Source organism: Balaenoptera acutorostrata, chromosome 20, assembly GCF_949987535.1.
Source record: "Balaenoptera acutorostrata chromosome 20, mBalAcu1.1, whole genome shotgun sequence".
NCBI lineage: Eukaryota > Metazoa > Chordata > Mammalia > Artiodactyla > Balaenopteridae > Balaenoptera > Balaenoptera acutorostrata.
In genome coordinates this window covers 54,094,696-54,108,370 of record NC_080083.1, presented here as the reverse complement: position 1 = coordinate 54,108,370, position 13,675 = coordinate 54,094,696, and the positions used below count along the sequence as shown (strand labels likewise).

General features: G+C 58.0%; 1 protein-coding gene across 1 annotated transcript; it reads right to left on the bottom strand.

Moving 5' to 3' along the window:
• Window positions 1-2,974: 2,974 nt before the first annotated feature.
• LGALS3BP (galectin 3 binding protein) lies at window positions 2,975-13,675 on the bottom strand. Its single transcript, XM_057536127.1, has 6 exons — window positions 13,547-13,675; window positions 11,573-11,648; window positions 10,310-10,501; window positions 9,707-9,838; window positions 7,191-7,443; window positions 2,975-4,332 (listed from the first exon to the last, which is right to left on the bottom strand). Exons 2-6 carry the CDS (start codon window positions 11,622-11,624, stop codon window positions 3,300-3,302), a joined length of 1,662 nt encoding a protein of 553 aa, XP_057392110.1. The 5' UTR covers window positions 11,625-11,648; window positions 13,547-13,675; the 3' UTR covers window positions 2,975-3,299.

Genomic DNA, 13,675 nt, shown 5'->3' with positions numbered 1-13,675 from the left:
AGAAAGTGCCCTTGTGGCTTATCTCTGAAGGTCAGAGAGGGCCCCCCACCAGAGACACTGCCCGTGGAGAGGGTTTCCCTAATGCAATGGGAAGGATGTGGTTAGCTGTCCGTGAGATGCTCGAGACTAAAACAGATAAGCAGCTTGCAAAACTCTTACTTGATTTGTATCATTGAAAAAACAACAACGACAACAAAACCTGAGAAGTGGTAAGCAGAAGTGATTTTGCCATCATGAGAGGGGTGTGGTCCCCTCCCAATTCCTGGGTTGCCCAGAGCCCCCTCAGAGGCAAGCGGTCAAACGTCTTAGGGCCTGGACTTAAACAGTCCGTGTGGTACTGACAACCTTCCTTCTGGCCATTAACCAGGATCGAGAGCTCCCGGGAAAGGCTTCACGGGCTCTCGTAAACACTTGGTTAGTAGATTATCCTGAACTAGACCAGGTGAAGATCCTAATAGGCCCTTCTGTTCCAGACATGGCCTGATCGGAGCAAAGTGTTATAGCCCAGCAAGTGGAATGCAGCTGTAGTTGGGAGCAATTCTCTCTCCCTCTCATGTGCGGGCACATACACACACACGCGCACACACACGCACACACACACGCGTGCACACACACACATGCACGACCTGCCTAGGGACCACGTCAGCTCTCTGATTCTGGGCCCGCCTCCTGCCATCTCATCATGCCACAGCCATCGCCCTGGGCCGAATTGAAGACAGGTGGCCCTGGCCACTTAGAAAAGGGTACCACCTCTGGACATTTGAGGTGACACGTACCACACTTAGTGCTGCTCCAGCCCTTTACTGGTGACCCAAAAAGGCTGGAGTCAGAGCACGAGGCAGCTTGCCCCGAGGTATCAACGCCCTCCATCCAAGGAATCAACGTTGAACTAGATTTGGACTTGTCCTCCCCACCCATCAGTCTGCCTTAGTGGTACCAACCCTGGACTCACCGAACAGCGTGGTGCCCGGATGGCTGCCCCCGGATCCTCCAGGTGCTGAGGCCCAGGGACTCACTGTCGTATGAGAAGCCCATGACACGGAATTGGTTTGTGAATTCTTCCATGACGAAAGATGGAAGAACCTGGGTCTGAGGACAGGTCAACAGCCCATTAGCCAATCCTGGAATCAACCTACTTCCAGATTCCTTAATAAATTCTTTTATCATTTACTGCCAAACAAAACAAAACAAAACAAAACAAAAAACAACCCAAACAAAAACCCAACCCTGTCCTCCACTGCGCTCACGGCCAGTGTGCGGTTCTCCCTGACCTGGAACCCCAGTATGGGAGCCAGTGGTGGCCGAGCAGGACAGCAAGTCCCCCAGGGGCAGATGTTTTGCTTCTGGTCCCCCTAACTCTGGGCTCTGCTGGTTTAGAGGTTTTATACCTATGAGAGGAATGTTTCCACCAAGAGACACCTCCACGCTGCATTGACCAGAAGCTGAGAGCAGCATCTGGCCTGTGGGACCACTCATGTGCTCGGGCAAATGCATGCAGAAAGAAAGCAGGAGGCCTGCCCTGGGCTGGTGGGCCCTGATCGTCAGGGGGACAGGTCCGCCACTCGAAAGCCCACAAGGAGGATGGAAGGAACTCGGTCATTTCTCAGGTGTCTCCTCAAACTTCCGGATCCAATGACTCTATGCGGGGCTGTAGATTTCCTTACAGCCAGGATCCACCAGGGCCTTGAGCTCTCTGGAAGGTTCTGGTTATCTGACCAGGCCTGTACCTTCACTGCCGAGGTGCTGGCTGTGGGCAGAGGTCCACGGGGTGGGTAGGAGAGGGGAGATGCTGTGGTCTCTTGACTCATTGCTACAGTGAAGAGAGCGTTCCCCTGTGTGTGTCTGTTGCACATTGATAATGAACATTTCCTTTCTGTCTTCCTTTACTTGCTGATGTGGCTGATAGTGGTGATGGCAATGGTCACCGGTGTGATTTAAAGTGATAGATTTTTTAAATGTCAAAGGACCGCTACAGAGGTGGCCAAGATGGTGGGCCTGGAGCCTGGGGGGCCTGGGGGCACCCTTTGGGAAAGGGTGAAGCTGTGCGGAGGCTTTGTGTCCCTGCTTTTGTTTTCGCAGGGCCGCTGGGGAAGAGGAGTGTGGGGTGGGGGGGGATGGCTGTGTCTTGGCTGCCCAGCCTGTGAACCTCCCTCCCATTGGGTGAGCCTTGTGCCGCCTCCCTTCTCGAGGCCAAAACAGTCCAGAACTTGTTCTCTCAGACCCTGGCCAAGAGTGGAGGGCACATGGCCTGAGCCTGGCCAACCAGATGCTTCCACTGGGGCCCGGTGCCTGAAGTGTGCGTCACAAAGAAGCGGGGAGAGTTTAGAATTCCTGCCCTGCTCTGGTAAGGGCAGCTTCCAGCGCCCAGAACCCGGTGATGGCATTCTAACGGGATGTACCCATGGAACCCCAGGCCCGGTCCCCCCGCCTTGGCCTAGATTCTGTGGGTCTTCCAGTATCCTTCTAGTATATCCTTCTTCTGCCTGACCACCCCATCGTGGGTGTCTTTTATTTGTGGTCAAGCACTCTGTTGGTGGCCTTTTAAGGTTCTTTGCAAATTTCCATTTTTACAAACAACGCTGAGATGAGAATCTCTGCCCCCATCCCTGTGCACACGTGCAAGGATTGATGGAGAAAAGATTCCAAGCATGTGCTGTTCTTTCTACCTGGAACACACCCTCCTCCCATTTCCCCCACATCTGCTGCCCCTCACTCTTCATTTCTCCACTGAGTGCCACTAAAGTAGCTCCGGCCTGTGCCTCCCCCCTGCCACCCTCTGGTTTCCATCACCCGTTATTCCAGCTTGTATTTACCCCAAGTGTTTGTTTACTTGTGATCGCCTGTCTCACCCACAAGACTGCAGCTTCACAAGGAAAGGACTGGGTCTGCTCGTTCACTGGACCCCAGGGCCCAGCACACCCAATGTCCAAACACCCAGTGGACTCAACAACTCTTTCTGCATGAACAAGAGAACTTGGGAACCACAGTGCAATTTTAATGATCTCAGATAAGGGACAGCAGAGGGCGGAGTGAAAGGCAGGGTAGGAGACCCAACAGCTCCTAGTTCACATCTTGTTGCTTCCCGACAAACCAGCTGGGCAGTGGGAAGTGGGAGTTCTCGGTTTGTGGACTGCACTAGTTGAAACCTTCCAGTGATTTCTTTAAGCTCGGAGAGATCAACGGAAGCAGGGGGGCCATCTGGTGGCCGGTGGTTGGAGATGGTTGCAGAGAGGAGGTGAAGGATGGGAGGTGCCCAGCCTCTGGGCGCTCCTGCCACCCTGGCTCTCCCAGCCTCGGGTCTAGTCCACACCCGTGGAGTTGGTCAGGTAGAAGGGACGGATGGCGACTTGGAAGCTGCTGAAGGACCCTGCCGGGCAGGGGAAGAAGGAAGCACTCCTGGAGCTGTTGGTGCCCAGGGCGCTGGGGATCAGGGCCTTCCAGCCCTCGAAGTTGGTGACGTCCGCCACGAAGTTCCCCCCACAGAGCATCAGGGCCTTGTTTTCATAACCGATGGTGGGATTGGAGTAGCTAGACTTGGAGAGGGCCAGGAGCGGGGGGTCGTCAGACGAGCACGAGAACCCGTAGTTCCAGCAGCTCCGGACGGTGGGGAGGTAGACTAAAGTCCAGGAGACTGAGCTGGCCTGGAAGAGGAAGCTGGGGTGCTGGGGCGTCTGGAAGGACCGGTAGGGGTTGTAACCAGAACCCATCACGGAGGCGCTCCAGGTGGGCGAGGTGTAAAGCCGGGGCTGGTAGGTGTCCTCGGTGAGGTTCAGGCCCCTGTACTGAGCCAGCAGCTCGAAGGGCACGGTGTGGAACTCCAGGGCCTGCAGCATCTTCTTCTGGAAGAGCGCCTCGTGACTCCAGTACAGGGACAGGTTAAACTGCAGCGTGAAGAGGTCCCTGGGCGGTATCATGGGGAACCGCACCCTCTCCACCAAGCCCTCCACCTCCCCGTGGGAGATGCGCCTCTCCTGGCTCCACTCATCCAAGGCCAGCAGCACGGCCAGCTCGCTGGGCGTGACCAGCTCACTCCTGGACAGCAGGTCTCGGAGCAGGGCCGTGGGGACGCTCGGCCAGGCCTCAGCCTGCGTCAGGGCCCCGAAGTTCCAGGCCAGGAACTGCACGCAGATCTCCTCCAGCACGGGGTCCCGGGTGGCCAGGGCATAGGCATAGAGGTCCAGGGGTGTCCGGAAAGAAGGGTCCTGGGGGAGGAGGATGGCAAAGAGGTGCCCGCAGTAGCTCTGTAGCCGCTTGGCCCCGGAGGCAGAGGCGAGCTTGTGCAAGCACTTCACTGACGACAGAGAGACGTCGATTCTCCGGGAGTAGAGGTACCTGGGGGGAGACGAGGGCTGATGCCTGGTGACACTCGTTCCCCGCAGGAGAACAGGTGTGCCCTGGTGCACGTGTGCTATTGACCGCTGACACCCACGGTGCTAGCTATTCCAAGGGGCATTCAGAGCCCCCTGATTTATCTCCTGGGTCAACCCACATTCCAAGCTCCCGTTTGCTTAGAGCCAGGTGTGGGCAGATCCCAGGCTCCTTGAGGATGTTGCTTCATCCTCATCCGTGAGGGAGGCGGTCCCACCACCTCCTCCACCATCACCATCGTCCTCACGGGCCGGACCCTGGGTGCCAGGACCTGCCGGCCAACCCGGGCATCAGCCGTTGCCCTGCCCTTCCCTTCCCACCGTCACACACCTGGCCAGACCCCTTCGAGCCCCCACTGGGTGCCCGTGGGCACCCCTCTGCCCCCAGCACCTGTCTGGTGTTCCCGTGACATGGGCATCGCCACTGGCCACCTCCTATCTGCCTTCCCCACCAGCCGTGAGCCCCGCGGGCGGCACCCAGTCTGTGCCATCTGCCATGTAACTCAGTGAGCCACCAGGAAGCCCTTTGCTGTGTGAAGACGCGTGCGGAGGGAGCCTGCTGGGAGGGGAAACGATAGGCTGCGGCTGCTGTCTCCTGGGACATGGTGAGTGGGGTCCTGCTTTGGGAACAGCCAAACTCTCCCCATGGCCTCTCTCGAACGCTGAGCCTTCCAGGGAGCAGAGGACCTGGTGGCTACCCTGTCACCTGAGCATGGAGCTGGGGGCGCCCAGAGCGGAGCTGGGGCCCCGCAGTGTCCAGTGCCAGTGGCAGAGGCGGGCCTGCCCTCCTCCCACCCTCTCTGCCCTCGTGCACTCAACACATCACGTGATCCTGCTGATGACCGTGAACTCTGGGGCAAAAAAGGGCATCTGCACCCTCTGGCCCGTCACCCATAGCTGGGTATCTGCCTGGTGGTGGCCTGAGCCCAGGAACCTCCGCCCTGGGCAGCACCTGGACAGCGGACGGGGCACTGCCTCTCTCATAGGCAAGGGGTGCCACCGAGGGCCCCGCAGATGGCCATTGACAAAGGGAGCGAGGAAACCGCAGAATGTTTCTGTCACCACCTCTTAATCCCGCTTTGGGGCCAGCGAGGGATGGTTCCCAGCCACTGGGAGCTGTGCAGCTCCCACCCGGTGACGCCCCAGCCCGGCTGGCTCTCCCCGGTCTGGGCACACTGTCCACCCTCAGACTCAGGCGGCCACCTGCGTGGCTGGGGACAGGGGATCGCAATCAGCCCTTTGGCCCTGCCCCACCATCAGGGAAGAAAACGTCCTGAAAGGTAGAAAAAAGACCAAAGACCCTGGGGTGTTAGTGACCCCCAGAGACCCCAGAAACTGGTGAGAAGCCGGATTACTGACAGAAGGCTCTGAACAGCAGGTGCCACGTGGGGACCACTGGGCAGAGGGAAGGGGAGCGTGCTGGGCAGCCGCAGTGAGCAGGGGTCTTCTGAGGCCTTCTGGGGTCTGGACGGGGCTCACTGAGGCCTCTCTGCCTTAGGGGAGGGAGGGAGACAGGGGCAGAGAGAAAGGAAGAGAGAGAGAGGGAGGGAGAGACAGAGACAGAGAGAGACACCGGGAGACAGAGAGACAGAAAGAGACAGGGAGAGACAGGGAGAGAGAGCCAGAGCACATGGGCAGACAGCCCAGAAAATCACTGAACTCTGACCAAGGTCGGTGACTCCAGTTGGGGCCAGGAAGCTGGGGACAGGTGCAAACGCATTACAGAAATCAGTCCCGCTAGGAGGGGCACAGGATGACTGCCAGGTTCTTATATTGTACTTGGCTGAAAAGAAACCACTTTAATCTGTTTTAACTGCCATTTGTTGTTTTCTCTTAAACGTCACTTTCAGCTACCTACAGCTTTGGGTCACGAGAGAGAACAGCTTTCATAGATGTGGTTCTTTTTTCAAATCGATGCTCTCAGAACACCAGCCCCCCGGGAGGCCCCTCGGGTGGTAACAGAGTGGCCCCCAGCAGGGCGGTCAGGGGGGAAGGGGCCGCCCCTCGGGGCCCACTCTCCTCATCTGGGAGACCGGCTCCTGAGCGCGGCCGGCCCGCTGGTTAGACCCGAGGCCTGGGTGGCCCCGCCTGAGGGCTTTCCCCCCACTTTTCTCCAGCAACAGATTTGGATTCGGGTTTTAAAAAAATTTTTTCGAGGGAGCAGATCAGTCAGGTGAGAAGAGGGAAAATCCTTTGATAGTTGATTTTTGGATGCTTACCACACCTGAGAGACAGGGGTGTGTGTGTGTGTGTGCTGCCCCATCTCTCATAGCCCCTGCAGAAAGAATGCATAAGAATGTGCGCGTGGGGCTTCCCTGGTGGCGCAGTGGTTGAGAATCTGCCTGCCAATGCAGGCGACACGGGTTCGAGCCCTGGTCTGGGAAGATCCCACATGCCGCGGAGCAACTGGGCCCGTGAGCCACAGCTACTGAGCCTGCGCGTCTGGAGCCTGTGCTCCACGACAAGAGAGGCCGCGATAGTGAGAGGCCCGCGCACCGCGATGAAGAGTGGCCCCCGCTTGCCGCAACTGGAGAAAGCCCGTGCACAGAAACGAAGACCCAACACAACCAAAAATAAATAAATACATAAATAAATAAATAAATAAATAAACAAACTCCAATCTCTTTAAAAAAAAAAAAAGAATGTGCGTGTGAATGTGAGGATGCGTGGCTGTGAAGGTAAATGTGTGAATGTGTGAGTGTGTGTGCACACAAGTGTGTTCACGCAAGCATGGCTGCGGTCGGTGCTGCATCCCTTGTCCCTGCGGTTTGCCTTGGAGGGGAGGCTGCCCAGTCCCCAGCCCCCGGCCCCGAGGACACTCACTTGATAAAGTCTCTGACGACAGGCACACACTCAGTGTCCACCTCCATGGTGACCCTGCTGCTTGGCTCCTTCCACAGGCCGTGTGCCTCGGGGTTGGTGGACAGGATCAACTTGTGGGCACAGATGCCCAGCTCGTCCTCCTCCTTCGTCTTCACCTTGATGAACAGGTCACAGCCCTTTTGGCTCTCAAAGATCTGCTCTAGAGCTGCGGGGAGCTCGCTGGACAGGTCGAAGGTGTGGATGCCTCTGGTTTCTAAGAGGTAGAAGGGAACGTGCCGTGTTAGGAGGGGTCCTGGCACTTGCTTCCTTTGTGATCTGAAAACACTTTTGCTCCCTGGAGTCAGTTTCTTCCCTTAAATCGTGGCCCCGGTCCTGCCTTATCTACTCAGAAAGGCTCCTGGGGAGGCAAGGAAAGAACCGCCCTGGAAGACAGGGTGCTGTTGCCCTCTGTGGCCCAGAGCCCCTGCTCCATCAAACACCCCTACTTAGCTCATCTGCCTCCCCCAGATTCAGGCAGCACATCCAGGTAGGTGTTTTGGAGGCACTGACTTCCAGAGCCTGGGGCCCCATCCCAATCAATCACTCACCCAGATATGACCTTCTAAAACCCAAACCTCCTGCCTGGTTTGGTCTGAAGAGGGAGGGTCTCATGGCAACCCTATTTAGAGTTTCGAGGTTCTCAGCAGCCTCCTTCAGGGGACTGAGGCCTAGAGAAGCTACTTGAAGCCCCCAGGGTGGTTTGGGGGTGATGTACCCCTCTCCTGGCCCCTCCCAAAGCCTAGCAGGGAATTAAATTCCATCTGTTTTTTCTTTCCATAACAGGTTTGAATCAATTCTGACAATTAAACCAGGTGGGTTCAGCCCCCCCAATTCCTCCCTGCACCCCAGACTCTCCTTTACTCTCACCCCGGGGCTCCCCACCAGGCCAGGGCTGCTTCCTGCCTTGCACCCCGGCCTCACAGCCCAGGTGTGTCTCCTGCACGTGCCCCCGCGCTCCCTGTGCGAGCCCAGGGAGAAGGACAAGTGGTCATGAGAGACAAGATAAAACTGGGACCCGAGGATTCAAAACTGCGGGGCAGCCTCGGTCCATTTAGAACATCTGATGGCATTGGGGAGAGGGCAGGGCTGGGGCTGTTTGCAATCAGGCCTTTTTGCCCCCAAGAAAGGTCTAAAGCACGTTCAGCACGCTGTCTAAGCCCAGGTTCGGGGGGTGTGCTGTAATATGTTTTGGAATGAGAACTAACAGAAACAAAAGGCTGGCGTTTCGAGAGACAAGCCTGCAGTGTGTAGACACGGGGTGCACAGGCACCTCGTTTTAATGTGCTTCACAGATGCCGCGTTTCTCTGAAACTGAAAGTTGTGGCAACTGTGCCTTGAGCTACACCATTTTTTTTTTTCCCAACGGCATCTGCTCACTTTGCGTCTCTGTGTCACATTTTGGTAATTCTCAGTCACCTTTGATGTTACTATTGGAAAAAGATTATGACTTGCTGAAGGCTCAGATGGTGGTTAGCATTTTTTAGCAATAAAGTATTGTTTAGTTAAGGTATGTACATTATTCTTTTAAAAACTTAAGGTGTGTAGAGTGTTTTTTTTTCATCGATAGCTTTTCTGGTTCACTGATTTTACGCCATCGATCTATTATATTTAGAACTGGTTAGTCTTTAAATTTGTTCTCTACAAAAAAAAGAGAGAAAATATGCATATTTATTTTATCTGAAACTCTTCAGCTTCAATCCTCTCTTAATGCGACAAGGCCTTGCCCGTGTACAGCTGAGCTCGGGTGTCCGTCTCCCTGCACCTCCCCCCATCACAGGGAGGGGGCGCTGCTGGGCCAGGAGCCTGCACCCGGTGACAGCTGCTTTCTCTCTCGCAGGAGTGACCTAGAACTCTGGACTAGGGTCAGAAAATCTTTGTTCCAGTTCTAGCTCTGCTTCCAACTAAGTGTGCTTGCTTATTTATTTAATTGAAGCATAGTTGGTTTACAATATATTAATTTCAGGTGTACAACATAGTGATTCAATATTTTAGTATGTTCATTGTTTCTTTAGACATAACACTATTGCACACTCAGTAGACTACGGTATAGTGTAAACATAACTTTTAAAGGCACTGGGAAACCAAAAAATTCCTGTGACTCGCTTTACTGTGATACTCGCTTTCAGTGGTTTGGAACCGAACCTGAGACATCTCCGAGGTGTGTCTGTATTTGGAATGTGGCTCATTGTCCGGGGTTAAATGGAGCATTTCTGAGCGGCTCCAGTTGGGGGGGCGGTAAGGAAGTGGAGATCTGTTGCTGTGAGGTTGTGGGAACTGCGGGCTTTCCTGCCCCTCCTGGAAAGCAGGCACCACCCGCTAACCTTTGCATGGGGAGGTGTGTGATCCACGTGGAGGGATGGGAGCCGGCGTGACCACCGTCCCTGGGATCCAGGGCTCCGGCCTCCGTGGCAGCTCTTGGGCGGGGGGACAGAGAGGGCCCTGGGGCTCAGGATGGGGCACCCCCCCACAACGCTCACCGTTGGTGCAGATCACGCCGGCGTCCTCGTCGTGTCTACAGTTGCTCTTCATCCAGCCCAGGGATGTGCAGTTGGCCAGCGAGGGCTCAGTCCCTGTGCACCGCACCTCGTCCAGCATGATAGGGCCCCTTCCTGGTGGCACAGCAAGGACGACAGGGCCTGGAGGGGGAGCTGGGGTTCTCGGGGCTCTTGTAACGTCATACCATGAACTAGTCTTGTTCTCACAAGGTCTGTCTGCCTCGTAGATATCAAATTATTATACCGTAATTTATGCATCTACCCCTGTCGCTGAATATTTGGATGATTTCCCTTTTTTTGAATCACAGGCACTGCACACAGACTTTTCTTTTGGGGGGAAACTGTTTCAAGAAGGTAAATTCCCCGGAGTGGAGCCACTGGGCTGGAGGGAACGGCCGCCGGCCAAGCGTGAGTGCGCGCCGGGCCGCCAGCGCTCAGCCAGCGCAGGGCTTTGATCTCTTTGAAACCTCTGCCAGCACTGGGCTGGTGGGAATGCCACTGGCCCGCCTTAGGTACGATCCCTTCCTGGGCCTGGTTACTTAGCGGCGCGTCCAGCTTTGGAGGACCTGGGGACCCGCAGGTTACCTGGCCCGAAGGTGGCTCTGCCCAGAGCCTCGGTGGCATTCTTGAAGCCCAGGGCTCGGCAGACAACGCTGGCATCCGTCAGGTCCCACAGGTTGTCACACACCGTCCCCCACTGGCCGCTGTAGTAGATCTCCACGCGGCCCTCGTTGGCGGTGTCCCCGTCGGCCAGCCGCATGTCACCGTCTTTCACGCCTGCAAGCTCCCGAGGGAGAGCAGAGGTCAGCGAGGATGAAGGCCGGGTGCTGGGCCTCCATCCCAGGGCAGGAGCATGGCCGCCCCACCCTCCTCGGGGGTCATGTGCTTTCATGGGGGCAGTAAAGTACCCCCAGTAGGGGGTGACCCCTGGATCGTTAGCTTTGAAGACCCCATCCATCCTCGAGGGGATCACCCCCCGGGGAGGAGTGGAAAATACACATAGACCGCCCCCCATACACACAGTGAGGGTAGGCTCCACCCTTCTTGTCTCTGAGGTCTGAACCCTTCATTGATAGAGGAGGGGCAGAGGGGCGCCCGGTGCCACCTGAGAGTAGGGTGGCAGGACCCCAAGGAAAGAATAGGGGATGGGGCGGAGGCCCACACTGACCCCACCTGAGGGTGTCTGGGGCTTGGGGTGCAGTCCGGGCACCACAGCGAGGACTGCTGGAAGGGGCGTGTGGGAACGCCGGGGGCAAGCAGGCCCAGGGCGCCCTGGAACTCAGGCAGAGCGTGCCAGGCAAGGAGAGGAAGCGGGGTCCTGGCCCTACACCTGTTCTTCTGGGACTCGGCCCGCTGACCTCCCCTGCCCAGCCCCCCCTCAGCCCCCGCCGGAGCCGACAGGGTCAGGCAGGAGCTGGGCGCCGTGTCAAAGTGCACTTCTCAGATGGGGGAGCAACAGGCCTCTGTGTGGTCACCAGGACGAGGAAGGGCCTCGAAGTGTGAAGGGTGAGGACGGCCGTCCAGGCCTCTGGAAGTCTGACTGTGTCCGAAGGGCACTGGCCTCGTGTCGCCCAGGGTTTGGCCAATCTGTGGGCCCCTCCTGCCTGGTCCCTCTGGTTCCCACTGGATGAAATGGTGACTCCCTTGGCATCCCGCCACCAAAACATACAAGCCATGACTTGGGACACCCGGGGCTTCAAGCAGGAGAGAAGACCCGGGCTGACTCCCGTCACCCAGGCACCGGGCAGAACGTTGCCCTGATTTCTGCAAAGAGGGGGCTGACCCCGCAGAGCAAGGGAGCACCAGCTTCACAGACGCCGCTCTCCAAATCTCCGGGGCCCCGCTCACCTTGAGTGCCCGCGACCAGCAGCCACAGCCACAGGAGCCGCAGGGGGGCCATGGCCTTGCCTGGGAGCCCCTTGTCCTGCAGCAAAAGGAGGCAGCCGAGTGAGACGGCGGAGCTGGACAGCCCCCGGGACCAGGGCCGGTGTGTCCACCCACCCTTCAGACCCTGCTCACGGAGGGCGGCCGGCGGGTGCAGGGCCTGCACCCTCAGAGCCGGGAGCCCGGGGAGCGCCCAGTGCTCTGGGTGCCTCGGCGGGGGCCCCTTACCTCATCTGAAGGTGGTCCTCCGAGGACGAGGAAGACCTGCCCAGAGGAAGGGGGGGGGCGTCTCTGGGCAGCGAGGACAGTGGGAACAGGAGCCCATCTCAGAAAGCTAGGCCCTGGGCGTGGCTGTCTGGGGGATGGGTGGGGAGGGTGGGGAGGGAGAAGGCAGGGGCTGCGGGGCCCAGATTGGGAGGGCCTGGGGAGCCTTGCTCAGGATGGGGCTTTATCTTCAGTCAATGGAGCCCTGAGGGGGTGCCCTGAGGTCTGCAGCAGACGAAGAACATTCTGTGGGTTCTGGACCAAGTGAGCCCAGGAAGGGAGGGGGTGGCAAGAGCAGGGCAGGGGGACGCATCAGGAGGAGGCCCCAGAAATCCGGGCAGGAGTGACAGAGGGACAGCCAGCAGTGAGAGAGCTTGGGCCGGGCGCGTCGGGTTGGGAGGAGAGGGGTCAGGGCTGAGGCCCAGGCCTCTGTGCAGCCGGGTGTGGGTGGGGAGAGGCTGGGGGGAGGGGCACAGGATGAGAGGACCTCTGAGGTCAGTGTCCCCAGGGAGCAGAGGCTCGAAGAGGCGGGGGACCACCGAGGCCACACAGCCAGCCCTGGGCAGGCAGGCAGGGGGGCCCCAGGTCTCCCCACTTTGCCTGGACGTCTTGGCTCCGTGCAATTGTCACTGCTCACTTTTCCCCTTCACCCCCATCCTGCCCCTCACTTGCCTCCCTCCCCTCCTGTCCACACAAGGGGGTGGTCACTGCAACACCCACACTCACCCCCGGGGCCCAGGGATGTGGCCTCTCTTGCGGCTGCCCCTCAAGTCAGGGCCTGGTGACCTCGGGGCGGCGCCCCGGGCCTGCGTTAACCAGACCCCCTGGGGCTCCCAGGCACGAAGGCCTGTTAACCATCATTGAACGGCATCCCGGGACCAGGACCGCTCACACCACCGGCTCGTGGGATCCTGACCACGAGCCTGAGAAATGCTTCGTTGACCCCACCTTACAAGTGAGGGGGCTGAAGCCCAGAGGGGTAGCCGGCTCGGCTCACACAGCTGGGGAGCCGTGGGTGCTGTGGGGGGAGGTGTGCCCTCTCTTCATTACACTGACCTCAGCAGATGGCCAAGGGGCTAGGATGACCAACTGCCCAGTGCACTGGGGCCCGTCCCGGCTTTAGCACGGGAAGTCCTGTGTCCTGGGACATGCCCTCGGTCCCAGGCACACGGGGATGGCTGGTCACCCTCTGCGCTCCCCGGACAGTGGCAGCCACCAGCTTTGCTCATCCTGAAACAGGAACTCAGGGCCCCAGACAAATGGCCATTTAGGCACTTGGCACGTGGTATGCCAAATGTCACAGTACTTCAGGTGGCCGTGACCACCCGTTTTTGCCTGACTCATTTGGGAAGTGGGACAGAGCTTATGCAGACTGGAAAAAGGTGCTCTTCCTTTGGGCAGGTTTAGCCTGGGCTGAAAAGCACTGATCAGAGAGAGCACCTTGGCTGAATGCCGAGCCTGCTTGCCCCTTGGGCTGGTGTCCTTGTGTGCCAGTGAACAACCTGCCCAACTGTACACAGAGACCCTTTGGACATGGGAGCAGCAGTGATGGTCCCTGGATTCAGGAGAAGCACCAGATCCCCATCTGGGTACAAGCAGGGAGACTTGGCCCCCATGAGATTACATGGTATAGAGAGAGGGACACCCACCTGAGAGCAAGAGGCACAAGCTTACCTGCCCGAGACAACTACTGATGGTTGTCCTAAAGCCTCCCACCTGCAGGATCCCTCTGCAGGCCAATCTTCAACCCAGAAAACCCTTCCAGTACAGAGCGTGGTCAGGCTCAGGAAATGCTTCAGAAAG

What these genes read in the sequence shown, in the direction of transcription:
- LGALS3BP (XM_057536127.1), bottom strand. Translation starts at nt 11,624, where the DNA reads ATGGCCCCCCTGCGGCTCCTGTGGCTGTGGCTGCTGGTCGCGGGCACT. An exon ending in CGGCGTGATCTGCACCAACG is followed by an intron (nt 7,444 to 9,706) that starts GTGAGCGTTGTG and finishes TCTACCTCTTAG; the next exon opens with AAACCAGAGGCATCCACACC. An exon ending in GTCGTCAGAGACTTTATCAA is followed by an intron (nt 4,333 to 7,190) that starts GTGAGTGTCCTC and finishes GTCTCCCCCCAG; the next exon opens with GTACCTCTACTCCCGGAGAA.